The 21,507-nt window shown below is 42.2% G+C and overlaps 1 protein-coding gene across 1 annotated transcript in view; it reads right to left on the bottom strand.

The window, feature by feature from the left end:
- The window catches only part of CSMD2 (CUB and Sushi multiple domains 2), a 575,319-nt gene that overhangs the window by 70,677 nt on the left and 483,135 nt on the right, over window positions 1–21,507 (bottom strand). The window contains exons 43-46 of the mRNA XM_064493786.1: window positions 18,474–18,651; window positions 16,946–17,091; window positions 5,435–5,515; window positions 4,822–4,935 (exon numbers count right to left, since the gene is read on the bottom strand). Of these exons, the coding sequence (XP_064349856.1) occupies window positions 4,822–4,935; window positions 5,435–5,515; window positions 16,946–17,091; window positions 18,474–18,651 (519 nt within the window). The remainder of the gene's footprint in view (window positions 1–4,821; window positions 4,936–5,434; window positions 5,516–16,945; window positions 17,092–18,473; window positions 18,652–21,507) is intronic.

The following is a 21,507-nucleotide window of genomic DNA, read 5'->3' as shown; positions in this document are numbered from 1 at the left end:
TTATGCCCTCTGCAATCAGCATGACCTGTCTCAATGCTCCAGGAAATTGATGGTGTTATTTTTATTTTATTTTATTTTATTTTCTTAACATTTTTTTATTGATTTATAATCATTTTACAATGTTGTGTCAAATTCCAGTTTAGAGCACAATTTTTCAATTATACATGAACATATATATATTCATTGTCACATTCCTTTCTCTGTGAGCTACCATAAGATCTTGTATATATTTCCCTGTGCTATACGGTATAATCTTGTTTATCTATTCTACAATTTTGAAATCCCAGTCTGTCTCTTCCCACCCACCACCCCCTTGGCAACCACAAGTCTGTATTCTATGTCTATGAGTCTATTTCTGTTCTGTATTTATGCTTTGTTTGTTTGTTTGTTTGTTTGTTTTAGATTCCACATATGAGCGATCTCATACGGTATTTTTCTTCCTCATTCTGGCTTACTTTACTTAAAATGACATTCTCCAGGAGCATCCATGTTGCTGCAAATGGCGTTGTGTTGTCGGTTTTTATGGTTGAGTAGTATTCCATTGTATAAATATACCACCTCTTCTTTATCCAGTCATCTGTTGATGGACATTTAGGCTGTTTCTATGTCTTGGCTATTGTAAATAATGCTGCTATGAACATTGGGGTGCAGGTGTCATCCTGAAGTAGGGTTCCTTCTGGACTTAATCCCAGGAGTGGGATTCCTGGGTCATACGGTAAGTCTATTCCTAGTCTTTTGAGGAATCTCCATACTGTTTTCCACAGTGGCTGTACCAAACTGCATTCCCTCCAGCAGTGTAGGAGGGTTCCCTTTTCTCCACAGCCTCTCCAGCATTTGTCATTTGTGGACTTTTGAATGATGGCCATTCTGACTGGTGTGAGGTGAGAGGTGATACCTCATTGTAGTTTTGATTTGCATTTCTCTGATAATTAGTGATATTGAGCATTTTTTCATGTGTCTATTTATCATTTGTAGAGCTACAGTCATCAAGACAGCATGGTATTGGCACAAAAACAGACATATAGACCAATGGAACAGAATAGAGAGCCCAGAAATGAACCCACAAACTTTTGGTCAACTAATCTTCGACAAAGGAAGCAAGAATACACAATGGAATAAAGACAGTCTCTTCAGCAAATGGTGTTGGGAAAAATGGACAGCAGCATGTAAAACAATGAAGCTAGAACACTCCCTTACACCATACAGAAAAATAAACTCAAAATGGATCAAAGACTTAAACATAAGACAAGATACAATAAACCTCCTAGAGGAAAATATAGGCAAAACATTATCTGACATACATCTCAAAATTTTTCTTCTAGAAGAAATAAAAGCAAGAATAAACAAATGGGACCTAATGAAACTTACAAGCTTCTGCACAGCAAAGGAAACCAAAAGTAAAACAAAAAGACAACCTACGTAATGGAAAAAATTTTTGCAAATGAAACTGACAAAGGCTTGATCTCCAGAATATATAAGCAGCTCATACGACTCAATAAGAAGAAAATAAACAACCCAATCCAAAAATGGGCAGAAGACCTAAACAAGCAATTCTCCAATAATGGTGTTATTTTTATAACCATACATTAGTTTCACCTGTACCAGAACTTCATGCAATTAAAATCCTATATGTATTATTTTTGTGTCTTGTTTCTTTATGATTTTAGTAAGGCAATAACTTTACTTTGTCCTTGTGTGCCTGAAGATTTCATTAATTCATTCTCACTCATAATTGATAATTTACAATTATTTTTCCTACTGCATTTTATCTTTAAGTAGGTATTACTTTTGATGCAAATAATGCTACAAGTCTGATTTATCTTTTCTCCATGATGGCTTTAACATTTTCTCTCTGTCCTTGATGTTCTATAATTGCACTGTAATGTTTTTAAGTTTGAATTTCACCAAGTTCTCCATGTTGCCATAGCAAGAAGCATGCTTCCGAGATAATAGAAAAATGTCTGATCCTAGTCATAGGAGACTAAGACTTCACTGGACAGGACTTTAGCTGAGGCAGAAAAGAGAAGGATAAGCCAAAAGGCAGAAGAAAGTGGTACATTGAAGAGATTACAAATGGAAAAACATCCTATATTCATGGTTTGGAAGACTTAATAGTGTTAAGATGCCAGTGTGACCCAGACTGATCTGTGGACTCAACTCAATCTCTATAAAAATCCCAGCTGGCTTCTTTGCAGATATTGACAAGTTGATCCTAAAACTCGTATGGAAATTCAACAGATTCAGAATATCCAAAGTAATCTTGAAAAAGAAGAATAAAGTTGGAGGATTCACACTTTCTGATTTCAAAATATATGATCATGCTACAATAATCAAGATAGTATGGTACTGGCATAAGGATAGTCTTAGATACAGATCAAGAGATAAGAATTGAGGATCAAGAACTAAATCCCCAAATTTATAGGCAATTGATTTCTACAGGGTGCCAACACAATTCACTGGGGAAAGGATAGTCTTTCCAGTAAGTGGTACCAGGACAACTGGATATTCATATGCAAAAAAATGAATTTGGACTCCTACCTCATGCTATACATAAAAATTAACTCAGAATAGATAATGGCCTAAATTTAAGATCAAAAACCATAAACCCTTAGAAAAAAACATAGATGTAAATCTTCTTGACCTTGGATTAGGCAATAATTTTAGATATGCCACCAAAAGCACAAGCAACCAAAGAAAAATACATAAATTGGACATGATTGAAATTAAAAACTTTTGTGCTTCTAAGAACACCATCAAGAAAGTGAAAAGAGAACCCACAAAATGAAAAAATTTTCTGAAAATCACATATCTGATAAAGGACTTGTATGTAAAATATATGTATATTTTAAAAATTCTATAATTCAATAATTAAACAGATAAATAACTTAAAAATGGGCAGAGGATCTGAATAGACATTTCTGCATACAAATGAACAATAAGCACATGAAAAAATTCTCATCATTAGACATTAGGAATATACAAATCAAAACAATGAGATACCCATTACACTCACTTAGGATGGCTGTAATTAAAAAGACAGATAATAATAATAGAGAGGATGTAGGAAAATTAAAACCCTCATGCACTGCTGGTGGGAATAGAAAAATGGTTCAGCCACTGTGGAAAATACCCTGACAGTTCCTCAAAAGTTTAACATAGAGTTACCATATGACCCAGCAATTCCTTTCCTAGATTTACACCTAAGAGATATGAAAACATGTTTCTCACAATAATTTGTGCATGAATGTTCATAGGTGCATTATTCATAATAGCTAGAAGTGGAAACAACTCAAATGTCCATCAGCTGATGAGTGGGTTAAAAAATGTGGTATATGTACAAAGGAATACTATTTGGCAACAAAAGGAATGAAGTACTGATACATGGTACAACATGAATGCACCTATAAAACATTATGCTAAACGAAAGAAGTCAGTCACAGAAGACCACACAACGTAGGATTCCATTTATACGAAATACCCAGAATAGGCAAATTCATAGAGACAGCAATTAGGTTGGTGGTTGCCTAGAACCGAGGGGGCTGGAAAGAAATGGGAACTGACAGCAAACAGGTAAAGGATTTTTTTTAAGTGGGGAGTGATTTACATGTTCTAAAATTGATTGTGATAATGGTTGCAAAACTCTGAATATACTAAAAACCGCTGAAGTATACAGTTTAATAATGGATGAGTTGCATGGTATATGAATTACATCCTGATAAAGCTGTTATCATAAAAAAGACTATGAAGGGTCACACCTTGGGAAGACAAGTGTGCCACTAAGACTCAGAGGAAAGTACGAGGCTGAGAACAGGGCGTAAATCTAAAGAAGACCGGAACCAGGAAGATATAGAAACAGAGCAAGAGACGAGAAACTATGACTGGAGCAAATCAAGGAGGTTCTGGAACCGATGAACCTGTTACTCACTTTTCCTGGGGGCTGGCCCCTTGGCGTGTGGATGGGTCAGCTCAACTGAAATAAATACTGAATTTCTCAACGCATTAATCAGCCTAATTCTGGGGCTTGTGGCCCCTCTTGTCCTCACTAATAATCCATATTGCAGTCTCCCTACTCCTGCTTTCCTAGAGATGGAGGAGAAGCTGACCTGTTTCTCCAAGGGCTACTAAATATCTGTTAGTAGCAACAGCACTGGAAGCACTAGCAAAACTAGTAACAATAATAACAGCCCACATTGAGCAGTTACAATTTGTTAGGCATAGTTCCAAAGTGCTTTACATTATTAACCCATTTAATTCCTCATAATAAGCCCATGGCATAAGTAATATCATTATCCTTATTTTACAGATGAGAAAACTGAGGGACAGGACAGTTAGGTATCTTAACTCCAGGTCAGATGCCTCATGAGTGGAAAGCATTGTCTTTGGTCTTAGTTGGCATAATGTAGAGAAGCAAATTCATCTTTGGTCAAGGCATCACACTGGAATGAAGACAACTGTGGTCTCTCAGTTGCCTCGCTCAGCACTCAGGGCCTTGAGTACACTTATGCTCCACTAAGGCAAGGTGTGTGAGCGCCTGCCCCCACCAGAGATCCCACAACTTCCTCTTTCTAATGATCAATATGCCATTTCCAGGGAATATTAGTTAGAAAAAAAGGAAGACAGAAATGGTCACAATGGCCGATTCACAGCCCCAGACCTAGGAGCTGTGCAGAGAACTTATCTAGAGGAATCACTCCCCCACTCATTCAAACAAACGTTTGCCCAGTGACTACTTACTTCCTGGGCAGGGAATGAGGATAGAGAGAGGAGAAAAACAAGGCCTGTGTTGTGGAGGAATTCCAAGGTGTGGCTCAGTGCAATTACCTTCACATATGGGTGGTGGTCCTTCAAACTGCAGGTAAGTTCCAAGTTTGCAGGTCAGGATTTCATTCCCCACTAAGGTAAAGCCAGGGAGGCACCTGTAGCGTACGATGTCGCCTGTCAAGGAGAGACCAATACAGGGACTCCCTGGAGACGTCTAGGCAGGGCTGATCAGCACCCCTCAGTACCTCGAGCCCACTTCCAAGCAAGACGACCAGCGGCAGGTTGTGTTCTGTTCAGACTTAATAACTAGCTCATCTCCAATCAAATGACCCAGATGACTGTGTCTCCCCTCTCATAGCTCCACCTTGCTGAGCTTAAGAAAGTTCTGTATTCTAGAGATATTTTATAGTGTCTCACATGGACTTATTTCTCAAAAACAGAGGGACTTGAGCCACAGAAGAAAACTGCTTTTCTAGCTCATCTGCCTACATATGGCTAAAAGGAAGAGTTATTGTATTTGGGATGAAACTCAGTTGACAGAGTATCAACACTCTTGCACTGGGCCTATGTTTTCTCACCATGAACAGGAGGGAGAAGAGCCCCACCAGCCAGCCCCCACCACTCCCCGACCCCTCCTCGCTAGCCCTGTCCTGGGTGGTTTGGGAGGTGGTACCTATGTTGAATTCTTCATTCTCTGTGACGACTTCAGCGTTGGGGAGGATGGTGGGAGGAGGGCATTTGGTGAGCGGATAAGCTGAAAAGACAAAAGCAGATGAGTTGGTGTAAGAACATCATTCTTGGGGCACGTGGTCATTCGTTTGTTCAGTGCTTCATGTCCTCACTCCTCATTCATTCTCACAGCAGCTATGAATGTGTGTTTATCTATACACAGGGCAGGGCTAGCCAAGGATGATTTTGCTTATCTGCAGTCATTCTTTTTGGTTGGCTTTCAATGCAAAAACCAGGAACCATATATCAAGAGTCAAAGGATAATGGGAGCTTGAGATTTGCAAATGTTAACCACTATATATAAAAATAAATAAAAAATAAATATCTTCTTATAGCACAGGGAACTATATTCAATTTCTTGCAATAACCTTTAATGAAAAAGAATATGAAAATGAAAAAAAGGGGGAAGACACAATAAAGGAGAGAGGATCCGAGGGGGCAGCACCTGTGACTAGAGCTGAGGGGAGGGGACAGAAGCATTTACTGAGCACCTACTATGTGTCAGGCACTGTCATACGTGGTCACCTTGAACTCCCACAATAGCTGATCCCCCTGCAAGGTGTTCTACTTACGAGGAAGCTGAGACACAGAAAGGTTCAGTTACTTCTCCAGGGTCACACAGGAAGTAAGTGGCACAGGCAGGATCTGAATCCAAGTCTGGCTGCTCTCAAATCCCATGTTCTTCCTGTGACTTAGCATCTAAATACTGTGTGTGGCTTAGGTGAGCGCCCTAAGTCAATCTGGCTTCAGTGCATTTTCTAAACTGGAAGCCATCACTCTGGGCAGAGATTAGACTGTGCGTGGAGGGTGATACTGAGGCAAAGGTCAGTGTGGGTCATGACTTGGCTTTCTTTCCTTATCTGGCACACAGTTAAGTGCTGTACGTGTTAGTGGCTGTTGCCACCACTGTTACTGTTATTACTCCCAATGTCACCTTGACCCTTGCTATGTTTTTTAAAAACAGCAATCTTTAAAAAAAATTTACAAATGTAACACATTATTACTAAAGAAAATCTCAGATTTTCTTTGAAAACTGTAGGAGGAAAGTTAAACTCATCCATTGCCTTCTCAGAGACAACCACTGCTAATCCTTTACTGTAAATTCTCAGAGTCTATATTTTCTACACAAGTATTTTTCTTTACAAAATTTGCACCATATTGTATACTTTGTGTTGATCCTTGTGTGCTTACTATTATATGGCAAGAATTTTCCCACAGAATTACGTTTTTTTTAAAAATCTGATTGAAATGACTTCATAGGATTTAGTCATAGAATTTGACTCACTAAATTTATTTAACTAGTAAATAAATTCTAGAATTTATTTAACAGGTACTCTACTGCTAACCATTTAGGTTTCCAAAGTTTTGCAATTTAAAGTGAAACTGTGATAATATCCTTCTATATATGCATCTTTTATAGTTTCTCTTTTTTTAAACTACAGATGATGAAAGTGTCTGAGCTTTTTAAAGTACAGGCATCTCCTACTGGATGTCAGGAATCCATTCCCAGAAATCAGATGTTCTGTGTAAAGATGCCAACTAGGATCTTATTTGCTATTACTTTCAATGGGAAAAAATTATAACGCATAATCCAAACCCCCCAAAATATTTAAAACAACAAAATACCTATATATATGAAACAGAACAATATGTTAGAAGGTAAAGACTTAAAACACGACCACCCAATGATTGACGTGGTTGTAACAAAACAGCGGTTCTACGCATCGTATATTGCACCATAGACATTTAGGGTACCAAGCAAACTTTTCAGCTTGAGGCAGAAACCCTGGGCAGAAACAAGGGCTGGCTATGAAAGACATGGCGAGAAAATGCTGAGGACCGTGCTGGTGGGGGAGTACTCCTCACAGTGAACGTCACATTGTGACAGCTCTTGGAACCAGCAGCACCTGGAACACAGTTCCACATGTTCACGTGGCATTCTTACCCTTTACCAGTTGTGGCTGGAATAGAATGTAAGACTTTTCCTGCATGCAGTTTTCCTTGGAATGTTGCATTCTGTTTGGAGGATTTCACTTTATTTTTCTACAGATGTGTCAGCTGAAAAATGTCATTTTGAAAGACACATAGCTTTATGAAGTGTGAGTATTAACACTGAGAGGCACTTCTTGGGAAAACCAAACAGGTTTCATTTTGATTTCACATAAACCAGGGAGGACCAGGCTATATCTGATGCATGCTTCCATTTTTTCTCTCCAGGAAAACTGCTCCAACAGATACTATCAACAGAGAGCCAGTTTCTCCGTCCCTGGGTGCCATAATTCTTGACCCATTTAATATTACCCATTGAGAGCCTGCCCTGGACCAGGCACTGTTAGGTGCTAACAGTGCAACAGTAAGTAAACACAGTCCTCTCCCTCTCAGGACTTAGAGCCATGGGCCAACAGTCCTCAATTTTAATCTTTGACAACTTGATAGACAACAAAAAGAGTACTACTTCTTTCCTTTTAGTTAGCATTTGATAACTAGTTGGGATAAATATTTTTTCACTAATGGACTATTTGCATTTTTCCTTTTTAACTCTCTATCCTTTGCCTCTATTTTGCTTACAAATTTGAAAAACTTCATGTATACTTAAGATCGATCTTTGCCTGGTAAATCTATTTTCCCAACTTATCATTTGCTTTTACTTATTTATGGCACTCTTGATTTGTACAAGTGTTAAATTTTCATTTAGCCAATTCTGTTTTCCTTTATAGATTTTTTTTTCCTATTTGACACCTTCCATTCTCAGCCTCCTGCTTACCTTTAAAACATACCTTCTAAAACATTCTAAGACACACTTAATTTTTCCCAGAAAAAAATCAATAAAGAAATCTCCACTTAAACACAGGCTGGGTATTTTACCTTTGTGGTTGTTAGTTGTAATGGGTGATCTCCCATTACCTTTTTACCATGAATTTTTAAAATTACAAATTTCTGCTCAATGAAGAAAGCTTGGTGGAATACTGAAAAACAATAAAAATGAAACTTCCCCAAATCCCACCACCTGGGCATATCCATTGCTAGCATTTTGGTGTATGAATTTTGCTCTTTTACAGACAACTCCCCTCCCCAAAATACACACACTGGAGCTACCATGTTATTGCTACAGAACTCGAGGGCAGGGGGGCATTCAGGGCTCCTGTTTCCTTTTGTCCCTCCCCCTCTTGCTCCCCTGGGATGAGGCACTGGTACAGCCTAATCAGACTCCGGGACATGTTAACATGCTAACTAGCGGGGAGGGGTCCTTTCCGTAGGTAAAGCAGCAGTCAGCTCAGCAGTAGCCATGGTGGGTCCTTATTACACTGTACTCTCTCTCATGGACTCTGGATACTTCTTCCTCATGCTGATGGGTGTGTTGGATTGACCTTACATCTGAAGCTTTTAAAGCCAAATTAGCTTCAGGAAAAATGTGGTTCATATGGTTTGCTTCAGTTTACCAGATGACTCCGGGCTCTGCATTCGAATTTGGGGTCCAAGCCCAGCTGATACTAAAATGCTTTCCTTTGTCATTGTTCCTTGTATATATCTCTTTCCCAAGAACCTCACAAGGAGGGGTGGCTGTGGTCTAGGTTAGCAGTCCCTCCCTTACGACTGCATCCCTTGGTTATACCATCATTGGAGCTCCCAAAAGAATGTTATGCTTTTTTTCACTGAACAATATCAACTTTTCTTGTAGTCAATGAATTATATTCTACATGAATGATTTTTAATGACTATATTTTCCTCCATTTGTGTGTGTCATAATTTGTACACCCAATCTCTCCTATTATTTTATATTTGGACTGTTTCTAATTTCCTTGTTATAAATAGAACTTCAAGGAATACCTTAATACACATATCTTTGCACAGTTCCCAGAAGTAGGATTAGTGGGTCCTAGATCATTGTTAATTAGGAACCTCGGGTATAAGTAACATAAATCAACTCAGGGCAAAATAAGCAAAAAAAAAGCCTCTCAGAGAAGAGGGAACCCAAGGGTGGATCTGTAGCCAGACTTCATAAAGGTAGAGGACAAAGAACTGAAGGGCCACCAGGAACTTGGGAAACTCTCCCACGCATCTTGGAGATTCACTTTGTACACATAGGACTTTTCTGTTTCCCAGTCTCCGTGGACAGTAGAAGATAGGTGATCCATTGCTCTTGGATTTATATCTTCTCTCTTCAGGAGATAAGTCCAGGCAGAACCAGAATCTCTCAGGTTCAATTTCAAGTCCCCAAAAGAGAGCATCTGATTATCTCTGCTGGAGTCGGGGCAGTTGCTCACCTTTAGTTCCAGCTACTGTCACTGGGGTTGGGGGTACGTGGAGAGATGTCATGATGTACAAACATAGTTGAAAGGTGCCCACATGAGAGGGGTGGTTGAGGAGACCATTGTGAGTTGTGCAGACACCTGGAGATGTTTCGACTGTAATTAATCAATTGTGTTAATCTTTTGATGTGTATTCTTCAACTGCCCACTGTCAAGTGGCCTCTTCCTGTAAGCTTCCCAATAGAATTGTTATTTAAAAATTATCATTAGAGATTATTATCTAATGTTAAGGAATCCACTTCTTCCATTTAATGCTTTTTGCTCTGAATCCTGTTTTTTCCTTTAATTGTTATTGTTTGTGTTTGCCAAATATATCACCGCCCAGCCTTTTATTTTAAAGCTGTCACATTGTCTTAGTTGTATTCCTGGTATGGAAAATCTGGTTATAATATTTAGTGTAAACTAAGAGTCTTTGAGTTTTTAATAAGGTACTGGGCTTTAATACATTTGTATTTGTCATAATAATGGAACTATTTTATTTTCTGCTCATCCTGTGCTTTCTGAATCTTTGTTTCTACACAGTTTCCTTTGTTTTCTACCTTTTATATATGAATTATGTTTTGCTCAATTTTCTTCTTTGAGTGATTTGTAAGTACTATAATCTATTCTTAATTTATTAGTGACTAAAATAAATACTTGGAACCCTTATTTTTACAATTATAGAAGTTAATGATTGAATAATATCTATTGATCCAACCCCCCATGGAAGAGAAGGACATTTCATTTCTCTCCCTTTTCTAACTACTTGGGCATTTGCTAATATGAAATTACTATTTTTAAACTTTTAAGAATTATTATATTTACATTATTTTGAATCTATTTTCAATTGTTATTAGACTTACATCTGTGATTAGCTAGTCACTGCTTCCCGTTTTTATCTTTCCTTTCAGGCAACTTCTCTCTATTGAGTTCTATTCATCCTTCATTAGGTGGCTGCTTCCTTGAGTAACAGTTCAAATTAAGACTACGGGTGACACTAATTTTAAGCTCTTGGATATCTGCGAATGACTCTCTCTTGCCTTCACATGTGATGCTCCCAACAACTTTTTCTTTTGAACATTCTAACAATGCCTCCTTTTATTTTGTGGAATCAAATGCTGAAAATAATTAATCTGAGAATTGTTGATTTTGGCTCCTTGCGGTTAACTTTCTCTACCTGGATGCTAGTAGATTTCCTCTCCCCCTCATCCTTCTAACTTGGAAAATGAGCCAGGCTGTTTTTGATTTCTCCTGGTATCAAAACAGTGAGCTCTTTTATCCTATATGAGCAGGTTTTCCTTCACTTCAGGGTGTTTTTTTCCTTTATTTCTATTCCATCCACGAGGTTCTTTTTCTCATAAATACTTTTTTACCAGTACGTTGGTTCTTTGGTTGCTGGGTCTCTATTTACCATCTTCTCCCCTATCATTTTCAGTTCCTCGCCCTTTTCCCTCTTCATGTGGGCTTTCTAGGTTGTCCTCCACATCTCTGAATTGTTTTCTACAATGCCATTTCTGCTCTTTGCTGATTCTTATGTCAGTTTAAACTATGCAACAGCATTTCTTTTAAACCTTCCTTTTAAAATAGCTAATTCCCCTTGTAAATAAACATTTTGACTTGAAACAAAGATATAGGAAAAGTTGGAAGCATAAGACACAATATTTTTCTCATGAATCAATTGAAAGTAAGTTGCCAACATGATACCCCATAACCACAGAATATTTTAGTGTATACTTCCTATAAACAAGCACATTCTTCCACATAACCACAATACAACCACCAAAAAAGGAAATTAAAGGGATATGTTGCTGCCATTGAATCCTTACATTCTGTTCAAGTTTTACTACTTGTCTCAATAAAGTCATTACTAGCAAAAGAATCCAGTTCAGAATCATAAGCTGCATTTCACAGTCATGTTTCTTAGTCTCCTTTAGTCTGGAACAGTTGCAAAGTCTTTCCTTGACCTTAGTGACTTTTACACTTTAAAAGGTTATATGCCAGTTAATTTCTAGTATGTAACACTATATTACATTACCCTCAATTTGGGTTTGTCTGATTCCTCACAATTAGATTCAGGTTGTGCATCTTTGACGGGACGATCCCATAAGTGATGCTAGGTTCTTCTCACTGCATCCTATCAGGTGGGGTATGATTTCAGTCTGTCCCATTACTGAGGATGCTCACTTGGATCACCTGATTAAGGTGATGTCCTCCAGGCTTCTTCACTGTGAAGCTTTTCCTTTTTCCCTTTATAATTGTCATGTGAGGAGGTAGTTCGAAGCTACTGAGTTACTGGTTCATCCTTCATTGGGTGGCTGCATCCATGAGTAACAGTTCAAATTAAGACCATGGGTGACACTAATTTTAAGCTCTTGGAATATCTGCAGATCACTGTCTCTTGCCTTCATAAATGTCCTGTTCCTCATAAAACCTTTAATCAATCACTCACTCAATCAGTAATTAATGTCTGTGTGGTTTTACGTGGTGTCCTGGTCTACTCAACAGGTCACAATTTGTTACCAATTTTAATTCCTATGATGCTCAAATTATTGCCATCAAGGTCAGTGGGCGCCCCTGGAAGCCAGCTTCTATGTCCTTTTGGCATATCTCCATCATTCCTGGAGCACTTCCTCTCTTTCTGCCATAAGATGTTGCAGCCTCATCTTGTACTCTCTCTGCCTAGTCCTGGAATCAGCCATTTCTTCAAGGACTGAGCCTTGGTCCATTTTTAGTGGGAAATGGTATTTAGAAACCTATATCTGACACTAGATGTGTTCATTACTACTGAGGAGTCATTGCTTCAAAGCCCTCTTAGTGGAAGGGGTAAGGAATATATGTATGTGTACACATGCACACATACACCCCTATTTCCTTCTATACCTGTCTGTACATCCTGAAAACCATGGCTCACACTGATACCTTTAATTCAAATTCAATTCACTGAGTATATTCTGTTTGCTCTTTTCTTTTTTCTAACCCTCCTCTCTGACAGTGAGACACCTGCTTTCTATTGTCCTTAATATATTAACATATTTGATCAATCACCTGTATGGATCCAAGTTCCCATCTCTACTGCCACTCCTCTCTTGAGTGAATGTCCTGCTCGCCCCACTTGGGCTCTGATCGATCCTCTTTGCGGATAACCTTCTCACTCTGCTTCGGCTCTGATACCCTCCACAGATGCTCCCTTATTTTGTTTTGAGCTCTGATATCCCATGCCAGCCCTGTCCCTGTATAGATACCTTCTCACCCCTCATGGGCTCCAATGCCCCATGCCAGGCTGCCCCTCAGTGTGGGTCCTTCTCTCCTCCAACACCCTGGCCTGGGCCATGCCCTGGCAGGTGTGGGTGCCTACGTTGCTCCATCCCATCTAATAGCTTTAGAAAGGATGTTCGGGAAGGGCAGGGGAGAGATTTAGCTCCCCTTTTATTAATCTCTCAGCCAGATACCTCTTATTTGGAGTCCATGTTACCCAGAGTCTTACGCTGGAGGCAGATGCTTTTCAAAATTTGCTTCTATTTCCTAAACTGTATATTCCCAAGGGCATTTTTCTCTGCAATTCAAATCCTCTTTTCTCATTTAAAAAATACTGTAGAATGGAATACTACTCAGCCATAAAAAGAATAATACCACTTGCAGCAACATGAATGGACCTAGAGATTGTCATTCTAAGCGACGTAAGCCAGAAAGAGAAAGAAAAATACCACATGATATCACGCATATGTGAAATCTAAAAAAAAAAAAAAGGGAAAAAAAGGACACTATGAACTCATCTATAAAACAGAAACAGAAATAGACTCTCAGACTTAGTAAAGAATCTTATGGTTACTGGGGAAAGGGGGTGAGAGGGGATAAATTTGGGAGTTTGCTATTTAAAAATGTTAGCCACTATATATAAAAATAGATTTAAAAAGTTTCTGCTATACAACACAGGGAACTATGTTCAATATCTTGTAATAAACTTTAATGAAGAAAAATGAAAATGAATATACATATGTATATGCATGACTGGGACACTGGGCTGTACACCAGAAACTGACACATTGCAACTGATGGTATTTCAACAAACAAACAAACCCCAAAACTGTGTTTTGATGAAGGCTAAATTTAAAAAAATACTATAGAATATTGTCATAAGTCTCCTTTAAGGTTCTTTTCTTCTTTTTTGGTTCTGATATGAAAAGAAATTTATTTAGAGCTAATGTTCACCTACAAAAAGGCAAGCATTCTTTCTCCCAACCCAGTCCTAAGCCCTACTCTTTGCAAGTCTAGCTCCTTCTTTTTCTTTAATTCTTGTCTCAAATATCATCTCTTAAGACAAATTTTCCACAATTATTCTACATGAAGTAGATTCCCTTTTTGTTTGCTATCTTATTTGTTTCTTTCATAGCACTTGTTACAAATGGCCAAGGTTTTATTTGTCTGCTTACTTGTTTGTTATCTCTCTCTTCTTGGAGGAAGAAAGCTGGGGGGGCAGGTACTTCACAGAGCAGGAAGCATGAATAGTCAATGAAGTTATGAAAGGATGCTCAGCCTCATCATGAGCATAAAAGTGAAATGCTACCCACTGGCTTGGCCAAAATTTATAAGTCCAATAAAGCCCAGTGTTTGCAAGGATGCAGAACAACAGAAGCTCTACCTCAGTTGCTAGAAAGAGTGTGAACTGTTATAACCACTTTGTGAGATCACTTTGGCATTACCTAGTAAAACTGAAAACATGAATACTTAAACAACCTCATAGTTCCACAGAGGCATGTATTCTAGAGAAACTCTTGTACATGTGCACGAGAAAGAATGGACAACAATGCTCATACTGTTTGAAATAAAATACTTAAATGCCTACCAACAATAGATTAGATAATGACTGTATTTCCGCACAATGGAATACTATATAGCATTGAAAAATGAACTAAATATAGTCACATGCATCAGCATGAATTTCAAAAACTTAATTTTGAGTAAAGAAAGCTGGTCACAGAAGAACACTTACTAAACAATTCTATTTCCATAACAGAAATAAGATGCAAAATAAAACAGTATCTATTTTTGGAGACACATAGTAAAAGTATAATGAAAAGCAATGAATGCTTAACAAAAGATTCAGGACCGTGGTTAACTCTGGGGTGGAGGGGCAGGGGGATGCGTCAGAGGTGGTGCACAGGGGCTTCAAAGGCACGAGTATTCTTTTTCATAGGCTCAGTGGTGAGGGTTCATCTTATACTTCTCTAAACTGTACATAGATGTTGCACACACTTGTATTCCTGTATTCCAGTGCTGTATTCCACACTTTACCCAAAGCTCTATGAGTGGGTATAACGAGCCTCCCTGCTCACTCAGCCCCTAGCACAGGGCCTCTCCCACTCAGGCCTGCTGGCTTCCATCCTCTCTTGCTCTGGCCCTTGCCTGCTCCTCTAGGTGATGAGGCCTTGCACCATGGTTTGAGCCAGCATCTGAGTCTCATATCTCATCTGAGGGCATTGAGGCACTGTGGCCAGGATACACACAGGAGCGGTGTTCTCCTGGGCAGACTGACTCAGGAGAACTCGGGAACAAGGGTGGCTGCGGGCGGGTCTGGGCCTCCTTCCCCTGGTCCTGGCACAGGTCAAGGCTCGAGAGCAGGAACCAGCGATCTAGCACTGAGGTGACGTCATACTGATCCCGGTAATCTCGAAATATAATAATGATGATGATGGTGGATGATGATGAAAACTGCCACTTACCAAGTGCCTTTTACACTCTGTGCTAAAGCGAAGCATTTCCGTGCACTATTTCATTAACTCTGTGAGGTTAGGTACTAATATTCCCATTTTGCGGATAATGAAACCGAGGCTTAGAAAGGTGAGAAGACAGACCCACAGTCACACAGCTGGTGTGCGGCAGAGATGTGAACCCAAGTGTGTGTGACTCTGGAGTCCACACTCTTACCACTCTGTGAGCAAGTCACATAGAGTCAGACCGCATTGTCTTCAAAGCCTGGGTCCCATGAACGGGGTGAGGGGTGTGCCCAACAACGTCCCGAGGCGGGCCGCGAGGGCGGGGTCTCACCGCCCTGACGCGCGCACCTTGGGCCCAGGCTCCCTGGGAAAGGCGGCTGGAGCTGCCTACACTCTTAACAGTGTTGTTTGTCTCTGTCTCCTTCTGTCTCAATATCACTGCCTGTTCAAGGACTCGGGGCTGAGTGTATTTGAGTCTCTCCAAATGCACATGTGGTGCAGAAACACCGCGCAGCCCCACCAGGGCAGACAGCGCAGGCCTTGGAGGATGGTGTTCTCGTTCCGTTTCTGTCTGTGTGGGTCTGGCAAGTTCTCCAGCCTTCCTCGGCCTTCATTCCCTGTTTTGTAAAGCGGGGTAATAATATCTGCCTTACTACCTCACCGAAGTCTTAGAGCTCACAGTCTCCAAGCCCCTCATTCCGCCGGTGAAGAAGCTGAGGCCTCACACTGGGGAGAGACAAGGTCAGACACTTGGCCTGAGGTGGACCCAGGAATAAAGTCATGTTTTCCTGACTTCTAGTTCAAATAGGTGTCGTGTGCTACAGACTATAAACTGTATTCCACAGCTAGGCGCAAGCTCACAGAGAACTTTCTATAAGCTTTTCTATGCTGTGTCCATTGTAACACAAATGAGGAAATATCCAGGCCCATAACTTTGGGCTCTTAGAAGAACATAGGCTGTTGATAAGGACAAACACCCTGAATGGCTCATTCTCCTCAACCTGAATTCTCCATGACTTCGTTGTGCACAGCACTTCCTGCGGGGTTGACAGAGGCCCTGGATTTTTTTGGAATGCGACAACCCCATGGAATGTGCTAAGGGACGAGGTGGCACACAGGTGAACGGATAACCCAACCACTGAGCTGATGTGAAGGATGGATGAGAAGCCGCACCCTGCTGCCTCTAAACTTGAACTTGGCACCAAGGATCAGTGCCATGTACCTCTCTGCCCCACTGTGTGGAGGGGAAGGAAAACTCACCTTTATGGAGCCCTGTGCTGGGAGATCTCACACATGCTACACATTTAATTCTCAGAACTCTGAGGACCCTGAGGTGGAAAAGCTACGTGACTCACCCCAAACCACATGACTGGCAAGCGGTGGGGCCAGGAGTCAAGCCCAGGCTGGACTTGTGAGCCTGGCCCTTCCCCCCCAACAGGCTTCCATACTGACCTGAGAAGGCAACGGCAAAGATCCCGCCTGTGGCCGCATCGCGGTGGAACTTGAGCAGAACCTGGTTGGATGAGCTGTGCATGGTTTTCTTGGCCGAGCTCCGGCTGAAGGCTCCGAGCTGTGGAGCTGTCTGCTGTGGCCCATCCCTGCAAGAGGAAAGGAGGTCCCACATGTCACCAGTCACCATGGCTGCCTGTTCCACTGGGCGCGTCAGTGGCCTTGAGTGAGTGGCTGACTGTGGCTCCTCTTGCACCCAACACTGTCTTTCCCCCCATGCTCTGAACTCCTCTGTCCAATCTCCCAACTCGGTTGGCCAACAAAGTTGATAGAATCAGCAAAGCCAACACTGATTGCTCATTTTCACTGGATTCTCCCCGAGTCCAGCCTCCCTAACAGGCTCTTGGGGCAATACTCTCACCCAAGAAGCAAGAGCCATGGGGCAGAGCTGTGGGTCTTACTGCAGCACTAGGAGGGGGCTAGGATGCAGGGAAGTGTGGGTGGCTCATGCTGCTGTACACGCCAGCCCAATTTCCTTGTCCCCCAAGCAGAGAGACATACCCGGGTTGCCTTCCCAGGGCAACGGATTTCATCCCTGCAATCTTATCTAGCCCCTCCCATTTATGCTTAGCCTTCATCTGAAAACTAAGTGGGAAATTAAACCAGGGCAGTCTGGTTACAGTTATCCAACCCTGGAAATTCTGAGAAGAGACTCCCACTGTCTCCTGCAGATTCCCAGAATGGCAGTAACCTCCAAACAAAAGAATTTTTAAAGTATACATTTGTCCAAAGATTCAGTGGCTTAGAAAAAACTGTCTAGGAAACTGCACTTATCAACTAATAATTCATATTCCCATTTTAAAGTTAACTCAAGATACTTTAACTATATAACTCAGAGCTGGGCTGTCCAGTTTGGTAACCATTAGGCCACATGGCAGCTATTTACATTTAAATGATTCAAAACTTAATGAAGTTTAAAAATCAGCTCCTCAGTCACTCTTGTCACATTCAAGTGCTCAACAGCCACATGGAGAGAGAGTGGCTACCATCTTGGACAGCACGGAGATAAGACATTTCCATCACGGCAGACAGTCCTGCTGGCAGCGCTGGCTCAGCATGGGATGGCCAGTGGGACATCGCAAAATCCCACCCCAAAGCTCATTCATTGGTCTGGGTAGGTTATCTTAGGTAAGTGAAGAATCTTGGTTTGGACTCTGGAAATACTGAGAAAAGTCTACTCATTTATGCTCACTCCTATTCTCACATCCATTGGTACTTTGACTCTTTGACTGACCCCTAGCAGGACTCCAGGTTGGGAGCCACTGCCCTGCCATTCCTTTCCCTTCAAGGAGTCATAAAGGACTAATTGAAGCTAAGTCCTCATTCCACTGTGTTTATTTGAGACCCAGGAGGCTGACAGCCATTTAAAACCATTCAGCTTTTGGTTTTCTGGACAAATAGATGGGCAATCCAGTTGAGAGCCTGGCTAATGCCCTTCCTCATCGGCTGTTGACATGGCGGCTGGCCCTACCAGACGGTGATGAAGTCTCCAGAGGGCTCTGTCTGCAGCAGGCTGAGGTTGAGGCGGATGCCATGACCGATGGGAACGGTGATCAGCCAGCCACAGTCCTGTGAGCTGGAGTACGGACTGGGGAAGCCCGGGGAGTACACCGTGCCATTGAAGGAGGTGATGTTCCCGCCACAGGGGACTGCCGGGTAGAGGACACAAACACAGATGAGTGCTGAAGGTCACCTCCCACCTGAGACTTCAGATGACTTCCTAATGCGGTCCCGGATCCCAGCACCAATCATCCTGCTCCAGGAGGAGGCGGCACTGAGGATAGCTGGGCCCGGCTTTCCTCACCATTCCTGACACATCACAGCCCGAGTGGTCCCCAATCTTCAGTGCAGGGCCTTCCGTGGGCCTGCCTCAACCCCTATATCCCCTCTATCTCTCATGGAAAAGACCTGCCCAGAAGGAAGGGCACACCAAGGCTACCCCCTCTCCTTTCCTAGGAATGTTGGAGTCAGGGCTCCAGCACTTTTGCTGAGAAGAGGTTAGAAGTTATGGTATGATCTCTCTTTCTCTTTTTATTCTAAGATTTTTGGCCCAGTCTTCTTGGTCTTAAGAGTTGAGGATTCTTGTGGTGAAGCTAAGGTTAGGTTCAAATCATGGCTAAACCATTTACTGACTAGATGACCTGAGACAAGTTGTGCAGTCTCTCTTTTTTCACCTATAAAATGGACAAGAATCCCCACTCGGATGAGGTGGCAGTCAGATGAACTGACACATGTAGTGTTCCGCTGGTACCAGCTCACGGAGAAGGCATTTGCTGCAGAGATACGATCCTCTCTCCCTGTCTTCTGGTCTCCTCACTCTTAGACTCACTCTGATCTAGGCTTCAGGTAGGGGGATGGAAGAGTCCTGGACACTTGCATGGCATTCATATTTAGTCACCAGGGAGGAGAACAGAAAGAGATTCTGAGCAAAAAACCCTGGTGCAGAACAATGAGCGTATTGGCCGGCCTGGGTCATCCAGAGATGTGGGCGGGGCAGACCAGACTGAGAAGAAGGAATCCAAACGCCTCCAAGGGGAGGCCGGGTTCCTGCGAATGCAAACGTATCCTGAAAGTGTACGAACATCCTTCCTCCGTGTACCGAACATCCACTCAGTGGCAGGCACGGCTGAGGGAGGCAAAGGACAGCAAGGATGCCACGGCACAGGATTCTGTTCCATGGCACTCACCATCCGCTGGGACACGGCCACGCGTACCGGCATCTACAGCACAGGCTGGAGCACGCCATCACCATGGAATGCCACGGGAACGTGTCGGGGAGCCCCTCCTCTGGCCTTTGAGAGGAGGGAGGGAATCCTGGCAGGATTCACATTTAGACTCAGACCTGAGGGAGGATAAGGGCTAAACAGGTAAGGCAGGAGAGAAAAGCCACGTTTTACGAGGACAGAAGAGCATGTGCTCAGAACCAGAGGCAAGAGAGAACGGGACGTGGGGAAAACGGAAAGTATTTCAGCTTAGCTGGAGCATAAGTCTGTGAGTGGAGCACAGCAGCAGGGATACAGGGACAGGCCTGGGGCACAGGCTGTGCTGCAAAACGCACAGGAGGCGGGGATTCTCCCAAGGGAGATGGGGGCGCCTTGCTGGCTTCTGAGAGGGGAGTGTCTGGAGTATATGGATGGCTTTGAAGGCTCACTCTCACTTCATTATGAAAATGGACTGAGGAACACAAGACTGAAGGTTGGGAGCCCAGTGAGGAGCGTCATCCCAGTGGCAGCCTAGATTAAGGCGGAGGCAGTGGATAGAGAGAAGTGGATGCATGTGGAGAGTAATTAGGATATAGAATTAGCAAGACTCGGTGTAAATATCGGATAAGTGAGAAGGAAGATGCTCAAATCGATGGCTGAATAAGCAGGTGACTAGAGGTGCCCTTCATTACACGAGGATTTCAATGTAATGGCAAAAAGACGATGACTTCAATTTTGAATATGTTGGGATTTAGATGTCTCTGGATTACTGAAGGTATTTAGTAAGGAATTGGATACATAGGTGCAGATCTTAGGAAACAGAAAAAGGTTGCAGGTACAGATGGCATCTGGATATACGAAAGAAGGGAAGAGAATCTAGGGGAAAAACTTCAAAGAATAACACTTACGGGACAAAGAAAAAGATGACCAAAAAGTTGGCAGAAAGGTAATTGGAAAAGCAAGAGAATATGGCGTCCAAGAAGCTGAGGGAAGAACTTTCTCAGGAGGGAAAAGGGCTTCCGGCTCAAGATGTCTGATGAAGAAAACACTGCTCTCTCCTCTCCCCTGTGATGCCACAGAAAGGAGAAAACAGGGAACAAAAGGAAAAAGTCCACAGTGAGGGCTGTCCCCGAGCATGTGACCAACCAGCAATTCCAGGATGATGCACCAGTTACGCATAGGAATAGTTTTGAGACTCTGAAAACTAACTGGGGAGTTTGAGAAATTATGGTCTTATATTCCAACACCAGAACAGCTCAGTTCTGCAATAAGGTCTCTTTTTCTAGGGAGAGTTAATACTTTGAGCTCATAATCTGTGAGCCAGTTACCGTGCAGGGTGCTTTTTACGTGAACCATCTTGGAACCCTCTCAGCTCTTACAAAGTAGAGGTGAGAAGCCCCATCGCACTAAGGAAGAAACTGAGGGTCAGAGAGGTGAGGTGGTTCAGGGATGAAACCCAGGGCAATCTGACTCCAAAGCCCGGGCAGTTTCTCCTAGACTCCACTGTCCCCCTGCCAAACCTTCCCCTTTCAAGACAAATCACAGCTTCTCCTCCAGAAAAACGCTGGGCTCCAAGGGTAGAAAAGGAAGGAAAATGAAACTGAGGTGTGCAGACAGGGGTCGGGGCAGCACAACCTCTTGGTCTTCCTCCATCCTGGTTCTGGTTACTGAAGACGCAGAAGGTGCCACCTCTAGCTCCCTGATATTATCAGCTCAGATCTCTCTAGCCTCATGTAGGAGAAGGAGAAGAAGCTGGGGTGTGTGACGAGAGGGACAAGAATTTCCTAGAAAGAGACTTTATTC

This window comes from Camelus dromedarius, chromosome 14 (genome assembly GCF_036321535.1).
Source record: "Camelus dromedarius isolate mCamDro1 chromosome 14, mCamDro1.pat, whole genome shotgun sequence".
Lineage (NCBI taxonomy): Eukaryota > Metazoa > Chordata > Mammalia > Artiodactyla > Camelidae > Camelus > Camelus dromedarius.
This window is presented reverse-complemented; position numbering and strand designations above follow the sequence as displayed.